At 46.6% G+C, this 19018-nt stretch overlaps 2 protein-coding genes across 2 annotated transcripts; both read left to right on the top strand.

The window, feature by feature from the left end:
- The first annotated feature begins 2149 nt into the window (after positions 1 to 2149).
- On the top strand, positions 2150 to 5990 carry LOC120368726 (vitelline membrane outer layer protein 1-like). The gene is made up of 3 exons (XM_039481175.1): positions 2150 to 2457; positions 2961 to 3064; positions 5617 to 5990. The coding sequence occupies exons 1-3, from the start codon at positions 2287 to 2289 to the stop codon at positions 5909 to 5911; spliced, it is 570 nt and encodes a 189-aa protein (XP_039337109.1). The 5' UTR covers positions 2150 to 2286; the 3' UTR covers positions 5912 to 5990.
- A 6991-nt stretch (positions 5991 to 12981) lies between these two features.
- LOC120368722 (vitelline membrane outer layer protein 1-like) lies at positions 12982 to 17658 on the top strand. Its single transcript, XM_039481161.1, has 3 exons — positions 12982 to 13211; positions 15298 to 15401; positions 17285 to 17658. Exons 1-3 carry the CDS (start codon positions 13041 to 13043, stop codon positions 17577 to 17579), a joined length of 570 nt encoding a protein of 189 aa, XP_039337095.1. The 5' UTR covers positions 12982 to 13040; the 3' UTR covers positions 17580 to 17658.
- The last annotated feature ends 1360 nt before the right edge of the window (positions 17659 to 19018 follow it).

Genomic DNA, 19018 nt, shown 5'->3' with positions numbered 1-19018 from the left:
GGCTATTTGCATTTAAGAGTGAATGAGGGGTGGGGGAAGTGGTCGGAATTTGCAAGGCAGGGAGCTGACACAGTGTCGGCTCCAAAAATCCACTCTCTCTCTCTCCCCCACGCTCCCTGTCACACTCCACCCCACCCCCCTCTTTTGAAAAGCACGTTGCAGCCACTTGAACGCTGGGATAGCTGCCCTTACTGCACAACTCCCAACACCGCTGCAAATGCTGCAAATGTGGCCACACTGCAGCGCTGGTAGCTGTCAGTGTGGCCACACTGCAGTGCTTTCCCTACACAGCTGTACGAAGACAGCTTTAACTCCCAGCGCTGTACAGCTGCAAGTGTAGCCAAACCCTTTGGCTGCTACTCAGCCAAGTCCAAATGCCACTGCTCTCTTTTGGGCGTAAGCCTACCCAACCATTTCTGTAAAAATTATGCACTTGATAATTGTTGGCACCAGGGGGCTACTACCCCTGAATGGATCTTTAATGGCTCCCAGGGGAGCAGATTACTGTCATACCAGTGGAAAAGATCCACAGTAATTAACTTGCTTACACCGCAGTTTATTTGAGAAGGAGTTACACAAGCGGTATAGGGTTACATTAAGCACATCACTCCTATGTTAGACGTTAAAGAACTATACATTAAGAGCTATACATTCCTCTTAGCGAGCCTCTCTTTCGCAAACATACACAAACAGGCTCTGTTGTAGCCTCACACAGGTCCTGCTTGGCAAACAGAGAATTCTATGGAAGGCTTCTTCTCTCCAGGTCTGGTCTCCTCAGCCCTCTGGTCTGTCTCAGATTCCCTCGAGGCAAGGCCTTGGCTTCCTGGAAGCCCCTCTGGTTCACAGTCCTACTCGAGCCCACAGAGCAGAGTTTTGGCTACTCTCTCTAGCAGCATCTTCAAGCGTCAATCAAGAAATCCCCCCAACAGTAATTTAATTTGCTTGATTTTTATACTCTCTTTCCTCAAAGGAGTCAAGTCTTAAAAGCATGCCCAGCGGGCATGTGGCTACTAATTTTTACTTACTTAATACTTTAGGAGGAGACTGCAGAGTGGTGCCAACTGAACATTACCCCACATTCACTCCCTTATCAATCATTCACTTCAGCCCCCCTGTGTGATGTCTTTCAACAGCGTCAAGATGTCCTGGTCAGCCCATGCTCCACTCAGGCTGTTCTACACATGTTGTTTGCTTTCAAGTGGACATATTAGCTGACTCAAAGTTCAGTATTGATCATACATGCAGCATGGAGCCAGTCAGTTTCACCTCTGCCATCTGCCTGATGCTAAGAGAAGGATTTTGCTCCCAGAATCCTCTTTCACAGTTCAGTCATGTCAAGCCATGTTCTCACCATTCATTCATAAAAATCCATAAAATCATGACTAGTATCGAGAAAGTAAATAGGAACGTGTTATTTACTTTTTCGTATAACACAAGAGCTAGGGATACTAAATAAAATTAATATGCAGCAGGTTTAAAATGAAAGGAAATATTTTCTTCACAGTTAACCTGTGGTACTTCTTGCTGAAGGACGTTGTAAAGGCCAATTAAAAAAAAAAAGAAAGAACCAAATAAATTAATGGAGGATAGGTCCTAATGGCTATTAGCCAGGATGGAATGGGACGGTGTCCCTAACCTCTGTTTGCCAGAAGTTGGGAATAGGCAACAAAAATTGGATCATTTGATTATTGCCTGTTCTGTTTATTCTCTTTGAAGCACCTGGCATTGGCCACTATCAGAAAACTGAATACTGGGCTAGATGGACCCAGCATGGCCATTCTTATGTTCTTATAACTGTGCCCCTAATAAGGGTGCTCATTGTATTAAAATCTGAGTAATTTAACAATCCTCTGGTTTTTTCTTTGGATAGGGTCCTATGGCACAAACAGGTCCAGTAATCTCATAGCAAACAAGTCCAGAAGCAGCAAAATGAAGCAAATTTCACAGCATTCTTCTTGCTTCCATAAATGTATAGGTTAACCTGCAAAAATATAAGCAAACAAAGAGCAAAGGACTCTAACCAGGCCTTATTGGTTAGTACATACTGTGCATTTATTTCTGAGAATTGTCTCACTGGGGAATAATGAGTGCTTTGTGTGTGAGTGGGGGTTGGGTCAGTGCCGAGGTGCAGGAACGTGGCAACAAGTGATTACTCCCGGATGGGTTTGGCACCAGGCCAGCAAGGAAACCCAGCATAGCTTTCCTGGGTATAAATCTCCTTCGTGCTTAGGGGTGTTAGTCACTCACAAGCTTCTCTGTGGGTAGCTCCAGAGCTGATACTGCACCATGCAGCCCCTCATCCCTGCAGGGCTCTGCCTGCTCCTCTCCTGCTGCTTCCAAGATGCAGGGGCACAAAGGTACATCTACACCCTCACTGTACCCAACGGAGGCCCATGGGGTGAATGGGGAAAAACGGAGATTTGCCCCCGTGGCTACGCCAATGGATTTGCATTGAAGGTAAAATTCTTCCCATCTCCCTGCCATTTCCTCAAACCCCGCCCCCCCGTGTTCCCCTCCCCATTACCAGGTTCTCAGCAAGAACTTCTCTTGACTCTAGGCTGTTCCTGGTTTTTTTTTTAATTCTCTCTTCCTCAGACTCGGGCCCGCCATCAGTATACTGAGTTTATTAAAGGGTGTGGAGTATGGGATATCTGTGACCCCAGAGCTGGGGCAGAAAGGAGATGAGAACACACTTGTCTGCACAGCTGGGTTAATGGGGCTTTGCTTGGGGCTCAACCAGAGACATCTGTCAAAGCAGAGAGGGCCAGGGGGTGTAGGGGCAGAGTTAGGAGGCGATACTAAAAGAGCTAAATCTGTCTGGCTCAGGTAAGCCGTGAGTAAGAGGTGGGGATGTGACCACTGTCTGTAAGTACCTGAAAGGTGTTAACATGAAGGGGGGCGGGGGAGAGTAGGAGGTACCTACTGTACCTGTGCCACCATCTCCTGTACCCCTCTCCTAGGTGGAGCCTAGCCAAGGCTCCGGGGTAAAACATGATGACACGGCTTTGAATGGCATTCGCCTGTACTGCACTGACGGCTCCGTCGTCGAGTCCACGGTGGGGCCGTGAGTAGCTCTTTGGTTTTTCTCTCATCCCTCCTGCTCTGCAAGTGCAGAGAGAATAACCATGAACAATGCCATTTGCACAGGGTCTCTTCTCGGACTATTCCCTTTGTTTGGAGGTAATCTGTAAAGGAAAATTAAAATAGGGCATTGGCTGTTCTGTTTCTGCTTCTTTATGATGGACACAGCTGGCCATTTCATGTTAAAATTCAGATCTTGTGTGCCCTGGAAGTTGCTGTGAAGGACTGGAGAGAACCAGTGAAACGATACCAACCCCAGAGTCCAGTGTGAAATCTACAGCAGTTGCGGGGTGGGAAAAGGAATTTTTAGCTACATCCTTTCATATTCTTTGGGTGAAATCCTGGCCCTACTGGAATGAGTGGGATTTTGCCATTGACATTGTTGTCGGTTGTTGGCTCTGTGAGTTGCACCAGCTCTGGCCAGGTTTCTGGTACAGCAGACATCGATCGAACTGCCCAAGAAGATTCCGAAAGACTCATTTCAGTGGTGAAGGCACTCGGCCAGCTTTACTGTCAACAAAGCACGGTATTAGTATCCCATAGACTCTACAGGAACACTAATACATGTATGCCCATGACAACGGATCAGCTCAGTAAGTGGTGTGACTTTCCGCTCCCCCCTAAGCCAGACAGACAGCCCCTCTGTGACCCCTCTTTCATACACTGATATAAACAAGTTACCAATTACCCTTCTGATGTGGTTAGTTTCCAACCCTAGCCCTCGTACCTCCTGGTTCGAACAAAACATTTTCATCCATCATCCCATCCTGTCCTCCCTCCTTGTTTTACTTGGGGTTGGCGTGTTCCTGTTCCATCTCCCAGTATTGTGTTTATGCCATAGCTCTATGTTTGGGGGTACCTGCATCTTCTGGAATGTGCACACATGAATACCCTGTGCCTAGTACTTCTGGGAAGTGTCTGTGTTTTTTGCCAAGTGCATGTACTGCACAGTGAATTTGCAAGCAAGCGTCTGCTTTGTAACAGGGCCTGACTTTTGCTCAGAGCCTGACTCTTGCTAACTTGGCTTCATAGGTTCTCGATACTGTGTAATGGGAACTTGGGAAAAGGATGTCTGGGTATAAGATTCAGCACAAGATGTCACAGATCCAGTCAGGTGCCCCCTTCCAGGCACCCTCTGGACTGCTGTGAAAGGAAGCCAAGACTCTGTGTGCCTGGATCCCCATGTGCTTGGGGCTCAGCTGGCTGCAGTATTGGTTCCTCCTGTGGCCTCTCTGGCACACTTCCTGGGCAATGATTCAGTCTGCTACTCCTTCATGGAAGTGGGGCTGCTCCGCCAGGAGTGCTGGAAGCTCCCTAGAAGTGGTGGAAAAACCGGTGCCCAAACTGTGCTCCCATCCCCTCGCTCTGCCTCTTCCCCCGCAAGGCTCTGCCCTCACTCTGCCTCTTGCCTCAGATGCCTTGCCCCCCTGCTCGCGTCTCTCCATCCCTTCTTCCCGTTGCTTGCCCATAAGGCAGGAAAAGTGATTGGGGTCATAGCCCCCTGGCACCTCCTTGTTCTGGCGCCCTGGTGCTCCACCCACTTTCCCTGGGCCCCCAGGACCATTGCTGACCCCCAAGATATCCCAATTGCTTAAATATACCCTATCCCAGATCTCCCCATTTAATTCCCTTCAGAGGCACACAGTAGTTGTGACGCGCACACACACACTCAGACATTTTGCCCAGAGTCTAACACAACTGTTCTTTTACTTAAGCATATTAAGTCCAAGATTGTACAGATCATACAAAGCAATAAACATCCTAACTGCAATATCCCTCACTTCCCAGTTCACTCATCCTTTGGGATGCTGGGGGGCCATCTGTGTCCAGGAAGGCTGGCAGGCAGGGTATCCCCCTGCCTCTTGCAGGGTGTTCATGAGGGAGAAGTCATTCAGCATGTGAGTTCCCTTCCCCAGCTTCTCTGATCTTGCTCTCTCCTGCCCATTGCTTCCTCTTCCTGTCTGACTCTTTCCCCATCTTTAAATAGCTCCTGAGTCCTGGTCACTTGCTGATTTTTTTGTTCTGTGTTTGGTAACTTTCCATAGCTCAAAAAACCCCTCCCCTCAGACAGAGGAGGAAGTATTTTTTGCATTGGAATGCAGTTACTCTTTTGCATAACTTTGGCAAGGTCAAAGCATCATCATTAACATTAAGTGCCTCCCCGCTGTCTTCAGTTTGGAGAATATTTGGTGTGTGTCCTCTCAGCAGTGGTGGATCCACATACAGAGAGACAGTTATGATACAGCAGTTTTTCATAGTAACATTTCATCTCTGCATCCCCCAGGGAGTCCTCCTGCAAAACTAGGGAAGACCAGGCTTGACACTTCTGAGATTTCTAAGGTTATATACAAGCAAGAAAAAACACTACTCAAGAAAAGGAAACCAAAATACCCCAGGTCCTTCCAGGCCTGTTTTCAGGTCACTGCTGTGTGTCCTATGAACACTGGGCTTGGTGCACAGTAGCTAGGATGACTGGTGGCCCATGGTGGGTAGCATACTGAATAAGTCTCAGGTAATTATTTTCTTCTTTGGCAGGTGGGGCGATTGGACTAGTGTCCACTGGTGCCCCAGGAGCAACCTGATCTCCTTCTCACTGAGAGTGGAACCATCCCAGGGAAAGGGTGATGACACAGCAGCCAACAATATCCAGTTTGCATGCTCAGATGGGACTGGGCTGATGGGCACCTCACATTCCTGGGGTGATTTTGGCCCATGGAGCAATCGCTGCAGCTCTGGGGGCATTTGTGGGATCCAGACAAAGGTGGAGAAATCCCAGGGACGTGGGGATGACACGGCGCTCAATGATGTGAAGTTCTTCTGCTGCAACTAAACAAGAACCCGTCCCTGCCCATCCCTCAACACCAGCACCTGCCCATTAAACACCAGTAAAGTTTAGCTCTGCTTTTGAACAGGAAGGTGTCTGTCTTATTGACCCAAATCAGACATCTGCCATCTCCACATCTACAAGGGAAGGCTGGACTGTGAGGAGAGCCAGGAGGAGAGTAGACAGGGAGGAGCGTGGAAGGAGGAGAGAGAAGGGAGGCAAGGCCATATTGGGTAGAAAGGGATTTTTCAAGATGTTGGGAACCAAGTAATTTTATTCTAAAAATTGTTAAAATTTGTTGTCCAGAGAACCAAGAAATGACTGGGACCCAATCTTGTGTGTGTGTGTGAGACTGATTTTTGCAAAGAAGTAGACAATGAAAGATTCAAAAAGGTAAATGATTTACAGCTGTGTGTGTTTCCAAATATGGCATGCTTCACAGGATCTCCAATAAAATTATGCAATTAAACAATTTTACAACTTGTCAAAGTTGCAAGACCAGACACAACAAATCCAGGCAATACTGCATAGACATAACAGGGTTAGGGTGTGAGTAACAGTAATACAATAAGAGAAGGCATACATGAATAGAGGGAGGGAGGGAACTGGAGGTGAGTGAAAAAGCAGAGGGGTAAGGTTGAATGGAATCATGGCATTATTTGAGCTATCTCAACATTTTTATCCAAATGTATCTAGAAACAGGATCCAAATTTCTTCAACTTCACATAATTGATCTCTGTGGCTGTTGGAGAACTTTTCCTTCACCCCCCCTCCCCTGGTTCTTTTCATTCAGACAGAAAGCAGAAGACCAGAAGTCTGACGTGCAGGCAATGCTATACTTATTCGGGTTAATTCCAAGCACACATATCCATAGTTCTACACACCGGGGCGGAGTCTGTTTCCCAGCTGTGACACTGCAGAGCATTTACACCGTGTCCCCCTTCCCAGCTCTAACTCCTCAGAGCCTTGCTTGTGTCCCTGTTCCCCATTCTCCCCCCGCCCTTAGTAGGCCCAAATATACCTGCAGTGCACACCCCTACTTACACTCCTTACAACTTATGGTCATGTTCTGTTTTGGAAGGTCATGAGTCTGGAGTCTTCATCCCACCTCTTTTGTATCCCACGGGAGGGATAAGGAGTGAGGTTGTGTTCTGGCCACGGCCAGCCTTTTCTTTGGCTTTTAGTGCCTCTCCCCTTCCCCTACCCCCCATTCCCTTTTGCCCCTCCTAAGTGGTTGCTTGACATTGGCTTGAGAAAGAAGCCAGGCAGCTTTCAGTGTGTGCTCATATATTACACTCCCAACATACCCTGTAACCCTTTAGTTCTATCCCTTATGTCTTCCCATTATACTAACAAACCCATGTGGCCAGGTAGAAGCAACACACACAGCGTCTTTGTCCTTTGTTCACACACTAGGATAAGATACAAGAGTATCAAAAAATCAAACCCAAAATTCTATCTCAGGCTGACAAACAAGCTTATACACTAACAGTGGCAATAAGCTATTTGGCCTTGGCTACACTGGAGAGTTGCAGCGCTGGTAGTGGCTTTACAGCGCTGCAACTTACTCCCTGTCCACACTGGCAAGGCACATACAGCGCTGTATCTCCCTGGCTACAGCACTGGCTGTACTCCACCTCGGCCTGGGGAATAACGACTGCAGTGCTGGAAATCCCTCTGGATCACAGTCCTACTCGAGCCCACAGAGCAGAGTTTTGTCTACTCTCTCTAGCAGCATCTTCAAGCGTCAATCAAGAAATCCCCCCAACAGTAATTTAATTTGCTTGATTTTTATACTCTCTTTCCTCAAAGGAGTCAAGTCTTAAAAGCATGCCCCGTGGGCATGTGGCTACTAATTTTTACTTACTTAATACTTTAGGAGGAGGCTGCAGAGTGGTGCCAACTGAACATTACCCCACATTCACTCCCTTATCAATCATTCACTTCAGCCCCCCTGTGTGATGTCTTTCAACAGTGTCAAGATGTCCTGGTCAGCCCATGCTCCACTCAGGCTGTTCTACACGTGTTGTTTGCTTTCAAGTGGACATATTAGCTGACTCAAAGTTCAGTATTGATCATACATGCAGCATGGAGCCAGTCAGTTTCACCTCTGCCATCTGCCTGATGCTAAGAGAAGGATTTTGCTCCCAGAATCCTCTTTCACAGTTCAGTCATGTCAAGCCATGTTCTCACCATTCATTCAGTATGGCCACACCAATTCCACACCACCCCAAAAATAATCATCGTAGCCTTTAAGAGCCAAAGCTTTTCTGGTGTAATTAAACTACAGGTAAATTAGCAGGTAAATATCTTTGGATGCAATTTTCAGCTGAGGTTTGACTGCTGAAGCAAAGCATTGTTTTCTATCCATCTCTCTCCACAGCTACCTGATACTGGACAGTCCCACAGCATATGGATCAGGGTTCCTTTTACTTTGTTACAGTGCCACCTAACATCAGAGAATAAGGCCTTTATCTTGGGCAATCTCTGTGGTGTCCAATACATTTTGAATAAAGTCTTTTGTTGTATTAAATGGAGCCTGAGATCCAGAGAAGCATTTTTAACATTACATAATATGCTTTGGCACTGGGTTTCTTTCAAGGGCTGTGACCAATCCTCTTCAGCACTTTCACAAGGAACTCCAGACTAACCGAGTTCCTCTTCATTAGGGGCCCAATCTTAATAATTGTCTCTCTGAACACCCATTCAGGAAAGTGACTCCCTCTATTTTCGTCACATGGTGTTCTTTGCTGTGCCCATTGCCCATTTAATTCCATTCCATTCTGTTATTTGACATATAACATCATACTAGGAACACATTTTAGATCTTATATTCTCTACAGCTTTTTCAATAATTTTATATTTTCTAGCAAGTGCATTTTTTTTACAATTATTACACATCTGGTTGATTGTTCTATTGTTACATTACCCAAGTTTTCTTAATTAAGGTGCCCCACTTTCATTGGGCTCCTATTATTTGTTTCCATCCCTCTCCAGGTATTCACCATAGTCCATTCCCTTCTGGCACTATTTCATAGTACCCTGTTTCATTTCCTCAGGCACTTGCATATACTACCGCTTCTTGTACCTCTCCATTAGCTATACCAGAAAGGACAAGGGTGCACTGGTGTATGGTACATGCATGCACTTGCACTTTCCAGGTGTTTTGGAACAATTGGTTAATATAGGAGTAATAACTCAATGCCCAATTAAGTGTGTTTAGCCAATGACCTCTCTGACTTTGTTTCAAGATCTTTTTTCATTGTTCTCCCAAGATTCCCTGGGCTTTTATACACACTTTTTTCTCCAGGACAATTCTGAACTGATATTTTTTATTTGCTTAACACTTTTTAAAAACACTTTTCCCCAGGAGTTCACTTAGTTCCAATACTGAGTATCCCATTTTTTAATCAATTTTTTCCCCTTGTTCCAGAGTGTGTGCTGATTGTACTTTTGTAGGTATAAACAGAGTCAGGATGAGCTCTACCCTGATATCTGGTGGTCAATTATGGCGAGTGTGGAAAAGAATTTCAGGGGCTGATCTTGTTTGCATAGGCACACCCACCCCGCCTAGCATAAGTCCACAGAAGCCCAAAATGGTCACTTTGACAGCTGTGGGATCCCCAATTTCTCTGTTATTGTTACCCCGATTATGTGAATGAGGGACTATGAAACTGTTTAATACAGAGGGTCTCACCATCAACTAAGGAGCACTTGCTAGACAAGGGATATGGGTTCCAAAACCCAGTGAATTGAGAGAGGTTTGGGACTGGTATGTGTATCTGGTAGTATGGGCCCCCTTTTGAGAGCCTGGGGGCACCAATTGCACTGTGTTCTCTCTCCACTGTTGAATAGCAGAGCTAATTTTGATTCCATTAGGAGTCTAGCTAGAGGCTGCTGAGCTGAGTTCACTTTGAGCCAATGGTGCACCAGCACTGGGGCTCCCCTGCTACAATCTGAAATCACTAAAAGAGCTAAACTTACTGAGCTGAGTGCTGTGTTAGCTAGTGAGGGAGCCTGAAGATACATCGCTAAAGGGCTGGCAGAGTGGAGCCCACGGAACAGTGAGCGGAGCAGTTTGCGGGGACGGCTGGAGTGGCTCGTGGGTTGGCTGGAGGAATGGAGCGGCTGGTGGAGTCGAGCCATTCGTGGTAAAGGATGCAGCAGAACTCCACGGAGAGGCGGGGCAGTCAGCCTCGAACCATGTAAGGTTTCCCTTAACATCCTGTGTGCCCTTCCCCATTTCCACCCAGGCTGGGGGGGATAAAACTCTGCAGATAAATTTTTGAACTCTGGTCAGGGACAGAGACTTTTGGGTTGTTGGACTTTGGGGTGATTGGACTTAAGACCTTAAGGGGAAAAGGACACTGCCAAAACTTACTTGGTGGCTCTTTTGCTCATGGTTTATGTTATGTTTGTGGTGTTTCCCCAATATGATGCCACATTGTTGCCGTCCTTTATTAAAAGGATTTTGCTACACTCAGACTCCGTGCTTGCGGGAGGGGAAGTATTGCCTCCTAGAGGCGCCCGGGCGGGTGGTGGTGGTATGTAATTGTCCCAGGTCACTGGGTGGGGACTCGAGCCGGTTTTGCATTGCGTTAATGAAACAGAACCCCTGGATACTGAACCTGGCCCTTGTTGCTGTGAACTCAGAGGGGCAGAAGGGTCTGTGGAAGTACAGAAAGAACTGACAGGAATTTGTAGGGGATCTTAATGCATGACAGTCTCTGTTAGTAAGAGTTAGGCTAACTGTAACCCTAATAACGTGATATTTGTAGAAGCGAGGATTGTGTGAGGCGAGTGGAAAAGAACTGCATGAGAAGTTGTTATGACCTTCTGTAGATAATGTGTAGATAATATGAAATGTAGACTGGAGTCTCTTAAGTGAGAAAAACAAGATATCAGGATGACCTATGTATAAACAAAATGCAGCTGTTGCTTATTATTGTCTGTAACAAAAGTATAAATGCTGCTGTCATTGTTTACCTGTTGAGAGACCTGTCCGGGACTGGGGCGACCCTGTGTCCTAGGGCACTCCCTCCCTCAATTGCAATTGCTTGAGAAATAATAAAGTATCTTACTCTGCTGCATCCAAACAAAAAGTGAGAACTGAGTTTTTCTCCGACAGGTTACGTAGGGATTGGTTCCAAGTAGCTTTTCACAGTGAGGTTTACTTTGGCTGGGACTTTGATCGACTCTGTACCATTATCTACACCAATACTGGAATTTAGACTTTTTGAAAAGTCTTTTGGAACTTTCCCCTCCCTTGGAGAGTTAACCCCGGAGGCTACATTCAGGTTTGGGACTTTTTTCTTCTATTTCTTTGGTCTGTTAAGGGTTGAAACAGGGTAATTGAGTCCTTTTATTGGTAGGTTTGTTTTATTTTTCTATGCATCTGGTTCAATAACTACTAATTTACTATTTTTAAAAATGTACATTAAAAGCAGGAAGCCTGCTAAATAATCAGTGAGGCCACTGGGTGATCAGAGTTAATCTGAGGAACTGTCCCTGATTAAGATGTCATTAAAGGAGGTTTTGGAACAACCTCCTTTAATGTGATCAGTCTTTAGAATAGAGAGAGGTAAATAGTGGTGTTCTGGGGTCTGTACTGGGACCAGTACTGTTAAACATATTTATAAATGATCTGGAAAAAAGGGGCAAATAGTGAGATGGCAATATTTGCAGATGATAAAAAATACTCAAGATTGCTAAATTTAAAACAGGGTGCAAAAAGTTACAAAGGGATTTTACAAAACTGGATGACTGGGCAAGAAAATGGCAGATGAAAATCAATGTTGATACATGCAAAATAAAACACATTGGAAAACATAATCCAGTTATACAAAATAATGGGGTTCAAACCAGTTGCCACCATCCAAGAAAGAAATCTTGGAATCATTGTGGATAGTTTTCTGAAAACATCCACCCAATGTGCAGCAGCCATCAAAAAGCTAACAGAATGTTGGGAATCATTAGGAAAGTATTTCCTCTTTTATTATCTATTCCCTTTCTATCTTCATATAAATCCATGGTATGCCCACATCTTCAGTAAAATGTATTGGAATCAGAAAAGGCACAGGAAAAAAAACAAAAATGATCAGGGTCTGGAACAACTTCACATGAGAAAAGATTAATAAGGTTGGGACTTTTCAGCTTGGAAAAGAGATGACCAAGGAGGGAGTACGATAGAGGTCCATAAAATCATGACTAGTATCGAGAAAGTAAATAGGAACGTGTTATTTACTTTTTCGTATAACACAAGAGCTAGGGATACTAAATAAAATTAATATGCAGCAGGTTTAAAATGAAAGGAAATATTTTCTTCAAAGTTAACCTGTGGTACTTCTTTCTGAAGGACGTTGTAAAGGCCAAGACTGTAACAATTAAAAAAAAAAAAAGAAATAACCAAATAAATTAATGGAGGATAGGTCCTAATGGCTATTAGCCAGGATGGGCAGGGATGGTGTCCCTAACCTCTGTTTGCCAGAAGCTGGGAATGGGCAACAAAAATTGGATCACTTGATTATTGCCTGTTCGGTTTATTCTCTTTGAAGCACCTGGCATTGGCCACTATCAGAAAACAGAATACTGGGCTAGGTGGAACCTTAGTCTGACCCAGCAGGGCCATTCTTACGTTCTTATAACTGTGCCCCTAATAAGGGTGCTCATTGTATTAAAATCTGAGTATTTTAACAATCCTCTGGTTTATTCTTTGGATAGGGTCCTATGGCACAAACAGGTCCAGTAATCTCATAGCAAACAAGTCCAGAAGCAGCAAAATGAAGCAAACTTCACAGCATACTTCTTGCTTCCATCAATTTATAGGTTAACCTGCAAAAATATAAGCAAACAAAGAGCAAAGGACTCTAACCAGGCCTTATTGGTTAGTACATACTGTGCATTTATTTCTGAGAATTGTCTCACTGGGGAATGATGAGCCCTTTGTGTGCAAGGGGTGGTTGGGTCAGTGCGCAGGCGCAGGGATGCGGCATTGAGTGATTGCTCCCAAACTGATTTGGCACCAGGCCAGAAAGGAAACCCAGCCCAGCTTTCCTGGGTATAAAGCTCCCTGGTGCTGGGGCTGCTAGTCACTCACAAGCTTCTCCCTGGGTAGATCCAGAGCTGATACTTCACCATGCAGCCTCTCATCCATGCAGGGCTCTGCCTGCTCCTCTGCTGCTGCTTCCAAGATGCAGGGGCGCGTAGGTACACCGAAACCATCACTGTATCCAATGGAGGCCAATGGGGTGAATGGGGAGAAATGGAGTTTTGCCCCCATGGATTCGCAAATGGATTTCAACTGAAGGTAAAATTCTTCCCGGCTCCTTGCCACTGCCTCAACCCCCTGGCCACTCATCACCCAGCCTCTCAGCAAAAATTTCTCTTGACTCAAGGCTGTGTCTGGGTTTTTCAAAATCCTCTCTTCCTTTGACTCTGGTCAGCCATTTGAATACAGGGCCACTGAGTTTATTAAAGGATGTGGAGCAGGAAATGTCTGTGACCCCAGAGCTGGGGCTGAAAGGAGATGAGAACACAATTGGGTTAATGGGACTTTGCTTTGGGTTCAGCCAGAAACATCTGTCAAAGCAGAGAGGGCCAGGGAGTGCAGGGGCAGAGTTAGGAGGCGATACTAAAAGAGCTAAATCTGTCTGGCTTGGGTGAGCCGTGAGTAAGAGGTGGGGATGTGACTGTTGTGTGTAAGTATCTGAAGGGTGTTAGCATGGAAGGGGTGGGGAGTAGGAGGAAGGGAATAAAATGAGTGAAGGAAGTTTGACTTGAAACTCATTCTGAGGGAGGCCTCCACTAGAAAGTTTTGCCAGCAGAGCTATGCCTGTTAAGGATGTGATTTATTTTCATTTTCTGAAAATACTTCTATGCTGGCAATTGCCCAAAGTGCTGCTGCCAGGCCAGTATATTTTCCTCACCAAACTGGAATAAGCTAGACCAGCAAAAGTATTTTTTTGCTACTACAGTTATGGCTACACAAGGAGGACATTGCGAGTAAGGCTAGAACAGCAAAACTATTCTAATGTAGACTAGGCCTCAGGTTTCCCTGCCAGAGAAGGAACTGTTAGTCTGTGGAGTAAGGGAATGAGTGGGAGTCCCATCACCACTGCAGTTAAATCCAGCCTGGATATCTCCCCTCTCTAACTGCTGTGAATCTGTGTGTTGCTGCAAGAGTGGAAATCCGGTGTGGGGGTTATGGGTAAGGGCAGCCTGCTCACTCTTCCCAGCTGGGATCCAGGGTCTCTGCCTGACAGAGTGGATGTCAAAGAGGTGGAAAACATAAAGGGGCATAACAGTAACTCCTCACTTAATGTTGTAGTTATGTTCCTGAAAAATGCTATTTTAAATGAAACAATGTTAAGTGAATCCAATTTCTCCATAAGAATTAATATAAATAGGGGGGTTAAGTTCCAGGGACATTTTTTTTGCCAGACAAAGGACTCTGTGTGTGTGTGTGTGTGTATATATCTATATATCTATCTTTATCTATATATATACACATATACAATGATTGTGAAGCATGGTTGAGGTGGTGGAATCAAAGGGTGGAAGAGGGTGGGATATTTCCCAGGGAATGCCTTACTGCTAAATGACAGGTTTCAGAGTGGTAGCCTGTATCAGCAAAAACAATGAGAAGTCCTTGTGGCACCTTAGAAACTAACAAATGTATTTGGGCATAAGCTTTCGTGGGCTAGAACATATCTGATGAAGTGAGTTTTAGCCCATGAAAGCTTATGGCCAAATAAATTTGTTAGTCTCTAAGGTGCCACAAGGACTTCTCATTGTTTTTACAGCTAAATGATGAACTAGCACTCTGCTGAGCCCTCAAGGGTTAACACGTTTTTAATATAACCTCACACTCTGCAAGGCAGCACAAATAGAGGGAGGAGATACAGCATGGCAGACAGAGATAGAGACACACACCCTGTGCATGAGAGAGAGAGACCTGCATTGCTGGACATTTTCCTTTCTTTTAAAAAATGCAGTTAATTTAAAACAGGTAGTTGGGAGGGTTTATTTCAGGGATCAGCAACCTTTGGCACACAGCCCGTCAGGGAAAGCCGCTGGCGGTTTGTTTACCTGCAGTTCACAATTCCAGGGTAATGAGGGCTGCGGGAAGTGGCAAGGGCCAAGGGATGTGCTGGACGCTGCTTCCTGCAGTCCCCATTGGCCTGGGACAGTGAACCATGGCCAGTGGGAGCTGCGATCAGCTGAACCTGCGGACGCTGCAGGTAAACAAACTAGCCCGCCTGACCAGCGGCTTCCCCTGAGGGGCCGTGTGCTGAAGGTTGCCAATCCCTGGTTTATTGGCTTGAGGGTGGGATTCCTAACTCTTCTCCTCCCAGTTTGTACCTGTGCCACCATCTCCTGTACTCCTCTCCTAGGTGGAGGCTGAACAAGGCACCGGGATAATATTTGATGACACGGCTTTGAATGGCATTCGCCTGTACTGCACTGACGGCTCAATCATCACGTCCACGGTGGGGCCGTGAGTAGCTCTTTGGTTTCTCTCCCATCCCTCCTGCTCTGCAAGTGCAGAGAGAATAACCATGAACAGTGCCATTTGCACAGGGTCTCTTCTCTGACTATTCCCTCTGTTTGGAAGTAATCTGTAAAGGAAAATTAAAATAGGGCATTGGCTGTTTCTTCTTCTTTATGATGGACACAGCTGGCCATTTCATGTTAAAATTCAGATCTGGAAGTTGCTGTGAAGGACTGGAGAGAACCAGTGAAACGATACCAGACCCAGAGTCCAGTGTGTAATCTACAGCAATTGGGGGGTGGGAAAAGGAATTTTTCGCTACATCCTTTCATATTCTTTGGGTGAAATCCTGGCCCTACTGGAATGAGTGGGATTTTGCCACTGACATTGTTGTCAGTTCGTGGCTGTGAGTTGCACCAGCTCTGGCCAGGTAGCTGGTACAGCAGACCTCGATCAAACTGCCGAAGAAGACCAAAGACTCGGTTCAGTGGTGAAGGCACTTGGCCAGGTTTACTGTCAACAAAGCATGGTACTAGTATCCCATAGACCAGGGGTCGGCAACCAGTGGCTCGCGGCTCGCCAGGGTAAGCACCCTGGCGGGCCGGCCCGGTTTGTTTATCTGCTGCGTTGGCAAGTTCAGCCGATCGCGGCTCCCACTGGCCGCGGTTCGCGGTCCCAGGCCAATGCGGGAGGCAGGAAGCCGCGGCCAGAGCATCCCTCGGCTCGCGCTGCTTCCTGCTTCCCGCATTGGCCTGGGACCGCAAACCGCGGCCAGTGGGAGCCGTGATCGGCCGAACTTGCCGACGCGGCAGATAAACAAACCGGGCCGGCCTGCCAGGGTGCTTACCCTGGCGAGCCGCGAGCCACCGGTTGCCGACCCCTGCCATAGACTCTACAGGAACACTAATACATGTATGCCCATGACAACGGATCAGCTCAGTAAGTGGCATGACTTTCTGTTTCCCCCTAGGCCAGACAGACAGCTCCTCTGTGACCCCTCTTTCACACACTGATACAAACAAGTTACGTATTATCCTTCTGATGTGGTTAGTTATCAAGCCTGCCCCTCGTACCTCCTAGTTCGAACAAACCATTTTTATCTATCATCCCATCCTGTCCTCCCTCCTTGTTTTACTTGGGTTCAGCATGTATCACATGCCAGAGGACTTCTCCCTCATGGTGTTCCCTTCCCCAGCTTCTCTGATCTTGCTCTCTCCTGCCCATTGCTTCCTCTTCCTGTCTGACTCTTTCCCCGTCTTTAAATAGCTCCTGTGTCCTGGTCACTTGCTGATTTTTTTGTTCTGTGTTTGGTAACTTTCCACAGCTCAAAAAACCCCTCCCCTCAGACAGAGGAGGAAGTATTTTTTGCATTGGAATGCAGTTACTCTTTTGCATATCTTTGGCAAGGTCAAAGCATTGTCATTAACATTAAGTACCTCCCCATTGTCTTCAGTCTGGAGAATATTTGATGCGTGTCCTCTCAGCAGCGGTGGGTGCACATACAGAGAGACAGTTATGATACAGCAGTTTTTCATAGTAACATTTCATCATAACTCAGTAATATCAACCAGACCTGATAAGTTCTACACACATTTCCCCAAATTTTCACTCAAGGCTCATCTCATGAGTCCCCCAGGGAGTCCTCCAGCAAAACCGAGGAAGACCAGGCTTGCCACTTCTGAGATTTCTAAGGTTAAATACAAGCAAGAAAAAACACTACCCAAGAAAAAGAAAACAAAATACCCCAGGTCCTTCCAGGCCTGTTTTCAGGTCACTGCTGTGTGTCCTATGAACACTGGGCTTGGCGCACAGTAGCTAGGATGACTGGTGCCCAGGGGTGGGTAGCAGATCCTGAGTAAGTCTCACGTAATTATTTTCTTCTCTGGCAGGTGGGGCAATTGGACTGGGGTCCAAAGGTGCCCCAACAGCAACCTGATCTCCTTCTCACTGAGAGTGGAACCATCCCAGGGATGGGGCGATGACACGGCGGCCAACAACATCCAGTTCAGATGCTTAGATGGGACCACGCTGATGGGCACCTCACATTCCTGGGGTGATTTTAGCCCGTGGAGCAATCGCTGCAGGTCTGGGGGCATTTGTGGGATTCAGACGAAGGTGGAGGAATCCCAGGGACGTGGGGATGACACAGCACTCAATGATGTGAAGTTCTTCTGCTGCAACTAAACAAGCACCCGTCCCTGCCCAACCCCTAACACCAGCACCTGCCCATTAAACACCATTAAAGTTTAGCTCTGCTTTTGAACAGGAAGGTGTCTGTTTTATTGACCCAAGTCAGGCATGTGATCATGTGTCATCTCCACGTCTACAGGGGAACGCTGGATTCTGAGGAGAGCCAGGAGGAGAGGAGACAGGGAGGAGCATGGAAGCGGGAGAGATAATGTCTCAGATAAGGATGGAGAAGGGAGGCATGGCCAAAGTGGGTAGAAAGGGGTTTTTCAAGATGTTGGGAACAGGGGCGGCTCTAGGATTTCCACTGCCCCAAGCAGGGTGGCGCGCCGCTGGGGGTGCTCTGGTCCCGCGGCTCGGGTGGACCTCTCGCAGACGTGCCTGTGGAGGGTCCGCTGGTCCCGCGGCTCGGGTGGACCTCCTGCAGGCATAACTGTGGATGCTCCACCGGAGCCGCGGGACCAGCGGCTCCTCCGCAGGCACGTCTGCGGGAGGTCCACCAGCGCTGCGGGACCAGCGGACCTTCCGCAGGCATGCCTGCGTGAGGTCCGCCGGAGCCGCCTGCCGCTCTCCCGCAGGGGCCTGCGCCGCGCGCTTAGCGCTGGATTCTGGAGCCTGCCCTGGTTGGGATTTTATTCTAAAAATTGTTAAAATTTGTTGTCCAGAGAACCAAGAAATGACTGGGGTCAAATCTTGTGTGTGTGTGACTGATTTTTGTAAAGAAGTAGACAATGAAAGATTCAAAAAGGTAAATGATTTACAGCTGTGTGTGTTTCCAAATATGGCATGCTTCACAGGATCTCCAATAAAATTATGCAATTACACAATTTTACAACTTGTCAAAGTTGCAAGACCAGACACAACAAATCCAGGCAATGCTACATAGACATAACATGTTAGGGTGTGAGTAACAGTAATACAATAAGAGAAGGCATACATGAATAGAGGGAGGGAGGGAACTGGGGGTGAGTGAAAAAGCAGAGGGGTAAGGTTGAATGGAAGCATGGCATTATTTGAGCTATCTCAACATTTTTATCCAAATGTATCTAGAAACAGGATCCAAATTTCTTCAACTTCACATAATTGATCTCTGTGGCTGTTGGAGAACTTTTCCTTCACCCCCCCTCCCCTGGTTCTTTTCATTCAGACAGAAAGCAGAAGACCAGAAGTCTGACGTGCAGGCAATGCTATACTTATTTGGGTTAATTCCAAGCACACATATCCATAGTTCTACACACCGGCGGAGTCTGTTTCCCAGCTGTGACACTGCAGAGCATTTACACCGTGTCTCCCTTCCCAGCTCTGAATCCTCAGAGCCTTGCTTGTGTCCCTGTTCCCCATTCTCCACCCCCTTAGTAAGTCCAAATATACTTGTAGTGCACACCCCTACTTACACTCCTTACAACTTATGGTCATGTTCTGTTTTGGAGGGTCAT

This window comes from Mauremys reevesii, linkage group 1 (assembly GCF_016161935.1).
Source record: "Mauremys reevesii isolate NIE-2019 linkage group 1, ASM1616193v1, whole genome shotgun sequence".
NCBI classification, from domain to species: Eukaryota; Metazoa; Chordata; order Testudines; family Geoemydidae; genus Mauremys; species Mauremys reevesii.
This window is presented reverse-complemented; position numbering and strand designations above follow the sequence as displayed.